Below are 10,142 nucleotides of genomic sequence, written 5' to 3'. Positions count from 1 at the left end.
ACAAAACTGTTTATAAAAACTAAACTACAGATAAAGAATAGCTTTGACATTGTGGGATGCTGCCTAACAGATGCTTAGCGAACATTTAATAGTAGGATGCTAGTATTTAATGTGTACCTGAAGAGAACTGATCCATCAGAAGAGGAAACAACAGAACACCAGCCGTCTGACAAAACCAGATTGTGCCCAGCTGTGGCCTTTGCAGTGCATGGTGAAAGCTTCAACAAACAATTCTCATGAGCAAGCAGTTCCATTTTTTATAACGATGTTTGTAGTAAGGTGAAAAATAAAAGCCTGCAGAAGGTACACCTACAAGATATTTCTATGTATTAATGGCACAAAGTGCCCACCAGCCAAATACTGGAAGCTAGTCTGCCATGGGTTTTATTGGTGTTCTGACTAAAGACACACAGCTCTATGTATCTATGCTGTAACCACATTCCTGCTTCCAGCATAAAGAATAAATCTGGGGATATGTATGACTAATTTTCCCAGGGCAAGGTATATGGGCAAGAAGTAAAAGTATTTCTTAATTGAGAAGTTAAGACCATAAAACTACTGGCCAAAAAGTTATCTGTACTGTGCAGCTCATCCTTGCCGGTAAGCAAGTAGAAATAAAAAAGTACTAGAAATATTTAAATAAATGTTGTCATGTGATTAGCAGCAACTGCCTTCTCACACAGCCAGTCTGCACAAACTATAAGCATGATGGAGGGCATCTCTCTGCAATGAAAGGACCATTTCTGCATCTTCAGAACAGTAATAAATACAAATCCAGTTTATAAGATTCCTTGCTATGACACTGACTCATTAATGTTGACTTTTCTGAGGCTGAACAGTTTAGTAGTCAGATGACTCACTTCACATGGCACTGCTGAAAATGTGACATACAGCATTTTGCTACTCAGCACTGAAAATTAAGGGCACAAGTTTAAAGTTCAGTTTTAAAGTAAAAAAAATTTTTTTGTACCTGCTCTACTGTGCTTCTTACATAATCTTACATAACAAGCAATATTTTTCTTACAAGTTTTGGCAACAGTAAATACTTTCTTTTCTTCCAGGGAAAAATCTAAAACTATAATGGCTGGTTAGCCTAGAAATGCCTAAAAACATTTTGAAATATTAGTGTTGTGCTACTGATAGAGTAAGGTTCAGTTTCCTGAACTCATAAATCTATTTTTACACAGGTTGCTCTAAAATAAATGTGTCCTATTTATTTCCATGGAAACTACAACAGGTGCAACAAACAATAACACTATTTGATAGAGCACATTCTCAGCTACAAAACACTATTTTTCAATAGTCACCAACATTATGCGTTTTCACCAGCAGTGAACAAAGGCCTGCAAGCTGTATAGAAGTCTACCCCAGCAGATGCATCCCACCGTTGTCGCCACTGCTGAAACACACCACCCACCACCTCACCGTGCAGTGGGTGTCAGCGGATGCATTTTTTTTCCCCACACTGAGGAATTCAGTGCCACCCTCTTACTCCATGAGCACTTCCATGTCAAATGCCATTCTGTCAGCCTGCCCCTCTGCTGCCATCTGTCACACAACAACAAAAGGAAATGAAATACTGGTGGGAAGGTTCAACCTCTACTGCCATACCACCAACATGTTCTTCTGATGTCATGGGCCAACATAGTAAAATAGGAGGCATTACTTTGGGAGCAGCCCTCATCATAGCAGAATTGATGAAGAACAGTTTTTTGGTGTTTTGATGTTGGTTAAGAATGCAAATGTTTAATGGAGTACCTACTAGAAATAGGATGCAGTAATAGAAGAACTAAAGATGACTAAATTACTCTGCATTTTCAGGTCTTTCTTGAAAGTTTTCAATGCTTAACAGAAAGCGAAATACCAAAGTGAGAAGCAACTATATTAAATTGGTTGCTTAAACGTGCTAACCTGAGTGGTTGCATTGTCCACACTTTTTAGCTCGTGCCAGGCCATGACATCTAGCATAGCTTAGAAGGCAGGAGATGAATGTTCTTCCTTCTTACGTGTTATCAGCTGAATTACTAAAGATGAAGTTAAAAACCTCTGAGCAATCTGCATGTATCAGATGTGACTAAGGCCTTAACCAAAAAAAACACTTTTTTCAATAATGCCTGCACAATGCTAATTTCTTCTACTGAATGAACTTTAAATTCTGACGAGTGAATAAAATCATAGTGGCCATACAACTGGAGATATTTCATTTTCTCAATCTGAAAACAGACCAGGGGAAAAAAAAACCACCATTTCTGTATCTAATCTTCCTAAGGAAACATGGGAGTTTAGCAAAATTAATTTTTATGATGCTCTTGGATTGATAATCAGAATTCAACTTGAATTTTAAACAATAGCCACAGTTTATTGTTCCGGTATTATCTATTAGAGTAGCACTAAACCTCTAAAGGTATGGGAAGATCATAGCACAAATGAGAACTGAGTCTGAACTGCCCACAAGCAGCCATGGTAGATGCTTCTTTATCCTTTTCAGTCACACTGGGAGACAAATTCACTCTCTAAGACTGTGCCTTCAGGTACACACAATCATTTAACTTCATTATTCCTGATGCTTTCATATTTATCATAGTATATTGGAAGATCAAGATATGAATAACTCCTGTAACAAATCCCTAAAGGATGCCTTTATAGCACTGAAGTAATCTTTTCAGATCATGAAAAGAAATAAACTTAACTTCCCCCCCCCCCCCAGTAATAAAATGATGTTCATAAAAATGAAAAGAAGTCTGTACAAGAGGCCTGGAAAGATCTGCTTTTAATTACACCTTTCAAAACTGAGTTACACAAGACAATGTCACTGTTTATACCCAGTACATATATTAAAACCTTAAGAGATCAGAAAAAATAAGCAGGCTGTAAGTAATTCTGTTTTCTGGAAAAGCATGTCATGAATAACTTGTCCCCTGTGACTGAAAACACAGGGAGGAGAAAAGGGGTAAAAAAAAAACAGAAGAAACTGTAACACCTCTTTTGATCTTGTATGCATGCTGAACATGAGAAAGTTTCAATCATCTACAGCCTTATTTGAAGATCAAAACAGACCTGAGCAGCTTAAAGCCTTTCTTCATTAGAAAAAGCAATGCACAAAGAGTTAAGTGAATGGTAACTGGCACATTCTTGCAGCTTTGCTTAAATGGTAAAAACATTATTTATAAGCTGTTTTGTATTCCAAAGACAACAATAAGGGTCCACTGTCTGAAAGCTTTTTTAACACCCTCAGTCTGCCATTTCTTTTCAAATGTGTTATTACCTGCTGCATTAAGATATTCAGGTTAATACCTTGCTAAGTAAATTACATGTGAATTGAAAATTTTCCAGCAATTTAGAAACAAAGTGCATTTAGTAAAAGGCTATAACATCTTCAGAACAAAATTTGAAAATAAGAAACACTGCTTAACGTATTTGCTAAGGAAGGTCTTCTCTTTTTACTTATAACATTAAAACTAACAATAATGTCTTGCCACAATACAGAAGTGTCTGAATGTGTAAAGCTTGCTAAGACTACATAAATTCTAACCCATGTTTTCTCATTAAGTCAATCAGTTTCTCCCATTCCTTTGAAGAGGCCATAGAGTTTACAGAAACATCCAACACCTTGTGTTGTAGAAGAGGAACATCAGACAGCCTCTTTAAATTCAGCATTATTCACTGGAGAACATCTGAGTTTCTTAGAGAATTTTTGAAGAGTCATTTGCGCTTCTGAATATACTAATTAGAATACATGTAACTCATGTTACTGTGCTTCGCAGAATACATGGTTAATCATTTAGCAGCTTCTAAGATGTTCAACACTTGAAAATGCTACGTCTGTAGATTAACAATCAGATGAATACTTACTGGCCAACTATTGACTTAATATTTGTCCGTTGTCCATACTTCAACCATTCCCAAGTACCTTAATACGTTATAGATTCTTAATTGAAAGCAGAGTTATATGACTGTACAACAGAATTCACATCACAGAGCTAATTCTGATCTTCAATTATACATGAGAGATCCAAAATCAAATTGGCTGTCTCCACAGCTACTTGCAGACCATTATACTTTGCAGCAAAGCAGTCCAGTGTCATAAAGTCAGCAACCTTTACTGAAGGCTCTTTTGGGCAGCTCTCTATAGGAGGAGAGCGAAAGAGAGGTCGCAAAAGCCTCCAGTTGAGATTCTTAGTGCTACTGTTAATTCCACAGCCACACTTTGAAAGTAAATCTGACCAATTAGAGACAGAAGGAAATCCTGATGGAACAAGCCAACAGTGTCCATAAGCCATGTCGGTGAGAATTTCTCCATCATCATGACTCAGAGAACAAGCTACAGACTCCAATGAGTGGCAAAAAGCATCAGCAATCAACTGGTATTGTGTCTGAGAACAATCCACATCTTTAGAACTGTGAGCGGACAGACTGCAAATCTTAAAAAGAAAAACCAAAACAAGAGAACAATTAGAATGGTGGACTTAGAGAAACAGCTTTTGTGAAACACATGAAGTAATTTTTTTAAAGGCAGTTCAATGGTGACAGAAAAAAAGTGTTAATTTGGTGATTATTTCAATAGGAAAAACTTCTAGACTAGTTAAAGCTGAGTTCTGCATGATTATCAGTCAATTACAGTCTACATGCTTTTATCACAGCTCTTAAAATAAACACTACAGATACCTAAGAATCATTTACGAGTACAAATGCAGTATTAATGAAACTCTGAAATCAAAGATGCCATGAATGAAGTGCTTCAAAAAGACACCTTTGTTTTTGCTTAGACAAACGCAACATATAATATACAAACAACAAATATTAAACCATAACAAATTCTGTAAAATTCTTGACTACTAAGTTTAAGCAGCTTTAACACACCCCTTCTCTTACATACCTTGTCTCTTAGGTAGGAAGCCAAATGAGTTTCAGTACAGCCACCTCCTAACAATGCCAAAGGTTCCTTGAGTGTTAACTGTAACACATGCTCCGCAGTTTCACAGGCACGCTGAAAATCACGTGAATTTTTCATTACAAACACCATAACAGTATTTCTCCAATTTAGGAAACTACTGGAATAAAGTTTTTAGTAATTTCTGTTACAGACTTCATAAACTGAAATGAAATGTGAATATAAACATGTCGAGTGGCTTCCAAAGCCATGTTTACTGAGTAAGAAGCGTCATTATTTGTCTACACTCCATATTGAAGTGTTGAAATAAACATAAAAGCTGTATTTCACTCCTTTTTGTAAAGCTGATTTATAAAAAGGTGACCTACATCAACACCTGTTTTAGAGTAACTACTCAACAAAAAACTACATTTGACTACCACTGCAGGTATTGCTGCTGACCTTTTGCGGGGTGATTTTTTTTTTTATTTATGCTCCCATAAACCAAAGAGAATGAAAACATTCACCTAACACTGGCTTCAAGAACAGGTGAAAAAACGTGTTCCTGAACAACTAGCATTAAAACAGAAGCATTAAATGAACACATGCACTCCAATAATTTTTAAAGTATGGAAATTAAGGAGTTTCTAAATTGCTTTTTTAGAAGTTTCCTAAATTCTGACTAAGCACCGCTTAAGTACCAAAGCCCACTTTTAAAAACTCGCTGCATTTGTATTTCTCATTACTCTAATTTTTTCACTGAAAACATCACTTCTCAACAGAAGTTTCAAAATTTGCTTACCTTCAGTTCATCCCAAGTTGTTTCATTTCTGTTACAGAGTATTAAGCTGCAGACAACCGTATCACTAGGAATTAGGTGCACAAAATGTTTGGAGGCAAAACTCTTGGCGCACACATCCTTCAAACTGCCATAACAACTGGGAGACAATGAATATATGGAAGCTATAGGCTTTGAACCTGGCCAATTAAAAAAAACAGAACAGCATGTATTACTGTCATCAGAATAGCCATCAGTTGCATTTCACAAAGCATCAACTTTTTTCCTCTAGGCTTTTTGAATTATCTATGTTCGTCAATACTTAACATTTGAGTCTATGCAGATGATCACAAGCAGAAACCTGCATGTTTTCAAAGTGTAAGATTTAGTTCGAGATAAAAAGTAATTATTCTCATTAGACAAGGGTTCAAATAATCTACATCTGCAAATAGTTGCTAGAATTACATACTTCTCATAGAACAATCAGTGATCATCTGTGCAGTGTCATCATTACAGCCAGCCAAAGACCAATCAATTATGGAATTGTTTTCAGAATGGAAAGGAGCACTTTCTAGTCTGAAACACTTGCTCTGCTGCTAAGGCAGGATAAAGACAGAAATAAGAGAATTCCGGCTCTGCAATGACATCTATCTAGGTAGGTTTTCATTATGAGATTAACAGTAAGGGTAACTGTATACTATACTAAAAATCGCTCATTACCTGTCATTTGACTCAGGGGTTCCATCACTGATAGCCCAGCTCTGTCCACAGCAATGACATGGTTATCTTTCAGATACTGTTTCAACGATGGATGGATAACTTTCTGGCACACTACAAGGCCAACTTCATCATTAACCAACTGCTTTCCTATGTTAAGCAACTGATTAAGCTCTGACATTTCTAGAGAAATTCTGTGGTGGACTGTTACTGTTCCTTCTTCTGGGTCAAAGAGGTCTCCCGACATGGACACACAGAAAACTGCCACCTTGACAGTATCAGAAGAAATTCTTTTGACAGAAAATGGTTTTGCAAATTGAATTTCTGGTGTTTCTATCAACAGTCCAGGAATAACTGTAGAATCCAGAACTCTTCTACCTTTCACAGGTACTGTTACACATTTTCCTAAAACAGGCTTAGTTTCAGGCTGGCATGGAACAGTAAACATAAAAGCCTTTACAATCAGCACAGCGAGATAATCAACCTCTGTTTTATTAAGCATGCAAGCAGGTTTGCTTGTTAATATGCTACGTACCAAACAAAGAAGAGTCTCAAGATTACTAAAATCCACAGATACTCGGCAACCACAGGCCTCAGACTTGAGGTAGTCAGTACATAAACTCAGAAGATGTTTGCTTACTTTTATGACAGTGCAAGATGCAATATTTAGGTTTTTAAAGTTTTCAATCAGGCTACAGCAAAGAACAGCAGTAAATAAGCCACAGTCACTGAAGCGAGATACATGGTTCTGTACAGAGGCTGTCAAAACCTTTAATACAGGGTGACTGACAGAAAGACGACCAAGGATGGCTGAAGATTGTGATGTTATACAAACATAGCCTCCCACACCATTGTGGAGCTGTTTAAGTCTACCAGCAGGCCCATAGCAAGATTTTAATATCGCAGTTAACAGAGACAGTGGCTGACTAACTGTAGTTAAGGGTTCACTAATAAATAATGAAGGCTTTTTAGCTTCAAGACGAGACATTTTCAAAATAAGATTTTAATTCTGATAAAAGAGATTTCATTTTTACTTGGATCTAGCATTCATAGCACTTCAAAGTAGTACATTTTTCTTCTTTGCTGAAGAAGATTACTATTTTAAATGTAAAACAGTACGCTGAGTACATTTGATTCTGCTCACCAGCCATCTCAAAATGAGCATTAAATCCCACTGTGAAATTGATAATGACAGCTGTAAATTATTTCATTCACGACGATCATCTCTCTTCGTTTCTGAATGTGATCGAGCAGATTTTTTTGCAACAAAGTTTACAAGCATGGTTCCAAAATGGACACCTATAAGTGACAGTCCTGCCACAAGCAGAAAGTTCTTTTTACTCCAGTTAGCTTTCCTCATCTCCTCTTCTGGCAACACTCACAGGTGAAAAGCTTCAAAGCTAATTATATCTACAATAAAAACCAGAAAGGTATTAGCATAATCTTACAACAGTATCACACAGCTTTAGCTGCTTGTTTTCCCCCCCAGAAAAAAAACCTCACATCGGGACAAATATCACAGTATGATATTTAATTAAAAAACACATTTTATATGTATACAGTAGACAAACTATACATTTTTATTATTACTTTCACTTCTGACCTCTAGGCTTTATGTTGTTTTACTTACAGGTCAATAGGTAGCATGGTACTACAGAATACACCAAATTATATGATTGATGTTAAGCTGTTTTTAAACAAAAAACAAAAGTTAAATACTCAACACTGCTTCTCATGCAGCCACTTCAGAAACAAAGATCTTAAACATTTAAACAACTTCTCTGCCTCTGAAAGAAGCGTTTCTCACTTTATCCAGCATACATTTTTTTAGCTCATAAACATTTCACTTACATCTATATGTAAGGTGCACAGTAGACTTCTCTAATACTTAATCATTATTTTGTATTGTAGCCACTATCTCTATTAACAACACAGAATGTATTATAGTATGTAAAGTCATAATTCTGACCAGTTTTGAATTTGGAAAGGACACTATTACAGACCAAATCAGACACAGGACTTTGACTATTGCCTAGGAAAGTGATGGGGGTTTGTTTCAAAATAACTTTTAAAACCTTAATTAAAAACTTAATTAATCCTGCTACACAGGATTGATCAGCAGTTTGAGAATTCACATGACTTTTTTTTTTAAGGTGCATGTAACTATCAGGTTAACTCATTCACAAAAGAATAAAACTCTGGAAGACTACAGCCTGAGCACCAATACTGTATTTTACAGAGAAGTGATTTAATTGACATATCTCCTGCCTCGAAGATGCACACAACTGATTAGGAAGCTTACCTACAACACACAACCCTGACGCTATTTTTCCTTATTTTTGCGATCGCGTTGCATTACGTATGCCACAATCCCAGGTTCTGGAACAATCTCCTCTGTCTTCACTTGAAAAAGAGGACTGGACTTGATGTGGAACCATGACCAGTGCACCAGCCCAAGGCTAGTTCCCATAACAATCAGAACTTTGTAGTCCTTCCACAAGGTTTTGAGGCTCATCATAAAATGGCATTTATCTACCTAGACAAAGATAACTTATTTTAAATGTATTCCAGAAATCCTTTTTCCTTTCTTGTAGCAGCATGAAACTTAAACTTGAATTTAAATATCTTTAATTATAGTACAGCAAACGATTACAACAGCATGACACAGGAAAGCCTTACTTTGCAACCTCCAGGAAAAAAAAGTAACCTAATTCAGACATCTTGATATGTCAATCGCTATGTTGCTTTGAGTTTTGGCATGACAAAGGTTAAAGCTTTGTGACATCTCTCTAGTTACATGTTACCACTTTAGATAGCAAATATTTGAAGGCTAAGTCAACAACACAAAGCATTTTCAAATACACTATTTCTCCTGCACAGTTAGTGAAAATAACTAAGGGGGCTCCTCAGAGAGCATCAGCTTTTAGCCCGCAGGCTGAGCAAGCTGCTGTGCTTCTGGCAGCACTCCACCACAGGCTGCCCAGGGCAGCAGCTTAGCCTGACTGCCTTACCTCTGTGCCCTTGAGCCTTAGAAACTACAAGGGCATCACCATAAACAGAGTAAACTCAGCTGCTCTTATAAAGAATACAAAGAACTGCTCACACAAAATTTCATGGAGAAGTACATATCAACGTGTGTGTAGGAAGCAATAATTACACATATTTTGATTTCATAGCAAGATATCTTCTTCGTTTGAAGAACTACAAAGGTACAGCTCAGACACCAAGCATTGCCAGCCGCTTCAGTCTCTCACTGACGAGGAAAAATCTGGCACCCGAATTCGGGCTGTGAGCCCCGCAGCAGCAGAGGAACGACTGAGGTAAGAGTTGTGTCGTGAAGGCCCTCACCTCAACCCACCCTACCCAGTAATGCGTCCCTCCCCGACGACGCGGATGCCTGAAGGGGCAGCGGCCGCCCTGATGCAGGAGGAACGAATTGAAGAAAAGACGCGGTCACCTAGCACTCACCTCAGCTCGCACCCCACCAGAACCTGGACCAAGAAAAGAGCTAGGGGCTCCGTGCGACCGCCTGCGCGTTTAAACCCCCGACAGCAGGAAGCGGCCTTGCGAGGACCGGAAGCTCCCCTCCCATCCCGAACGAGGTGAATATGCGCGAGGACGTCCTTCTCCTTGCGTGCCATTGGCTAGTGATCAATCACGTGATCAACGAACGGGCTCGCTCCCCTGGAGAGCCCCAGTCAGCTGCCTGCCGCTGCCCTGGCGGCCATTTTGCTTTAGGGCAAAAAGCTGGGCGGGCCGCGGCTACAACCGGCGGCC

General features: G+C 38.1%; 2 protein-coding genes across 4 annotated transcripts in view; one reads left to right on the top strand and one right to left on the bottom strand.

The window, feature by feature from the left end:
- MKKS (McKusick-Kaufman syndrome) lies at window positions 2,754-9,970 on the bottom strand. Of its 3 annotated transcripts, none has more exons than XM_021390097.1 (6): window positions 9,834-9,970; window positions 8,668-8,901; window positions 6,369-7,775; window positions 5,673-5,848; window positions 4,877-4,987; window positions 2,754-4,421 (listed from the first exon to the last, which is right to left on the bottom strand). In XM_021390097.1, the coding sequence occupies exons 3-6, from the start codon at window positions 7,351-7,353 to the stop codon at window positions 3,981-3,983; spliced, it is 1,713 nt and encodes a 570-aa protein (XP_021245772.1). In that variant the 5' UTR covers window positions 7,354-7,775; window positions 8,668-8,901; window positions 9,834-9,970; the 3' UTR covers window positions 2,754-3,980. The 3 variants fall into 3 exon arrangements, with proteins under 3 accessions (XP_021245772.1, XP_021245773.1, XP_021245774.1); XM_021390098.1 differs by having other exon boundaries at window positions 8,668-8,897; window positions 9,834-9,968; XM_021390099.1 differs by lacking the exon at window positions 8,668-8,901 and having other exon boundaries at window positions 9,834-9,967.
- Window positions 9,884-10,142, top strand: part of SLX4IP (SLX4 interacting protein) — a 100,037-nt gene continuing 99,778 nt past the window's right edge. Inside the window, exon 1 of the mRNA XM_021390109.1 lies at window positions 9,884-9,967. The gene's annotated coding sequence lies outside the window, so the exon portion shown is untranslated. The remainder of the gene's footprint in view (window positions 9,968-10,142) is intronic.

The sequence above is a fragment of the Numida meleagris genome, chromosome 3 (genome assembly GCF_002078875.1).
Source record: "Numida meleagris isolate 19003 breed g44 Domestic line chromosome 3, NumMel1.0, whole genome shotgun sequence".
Lineage (NCBI taxonomy): Eukaryota > Metazoa > Chordata > Aves > Galliformes > Numididae > Numida > Numida meleagris.
This window is presented reverse-complemented; position numbering and strand designations above follow the sequence as displayed.

Coding starts and splice junctions, on each gene's coding strand:
- MKKS (XM_021390097.1), bottom strand. CDS start 7,353: ATGTCTCGTCTTGAAGCTAAAAAGCCTTCATTATTTATTAGTGAACCC. Junction 5,849..6,368: donor ACCCCTGAGTCAAATGACAG/GTAATGAGCGAT, acceptor TTAATTGGCCAG/GTTCAAAGCCTATAGCTTCC. Junction 4,422..4,876: donor CTTCCTACCTAAGAGACAAG/GTATGTAAGAGA, acceptor TTTCTTTTTAAG/ATTTGCAGTCTGTCCGCTCA.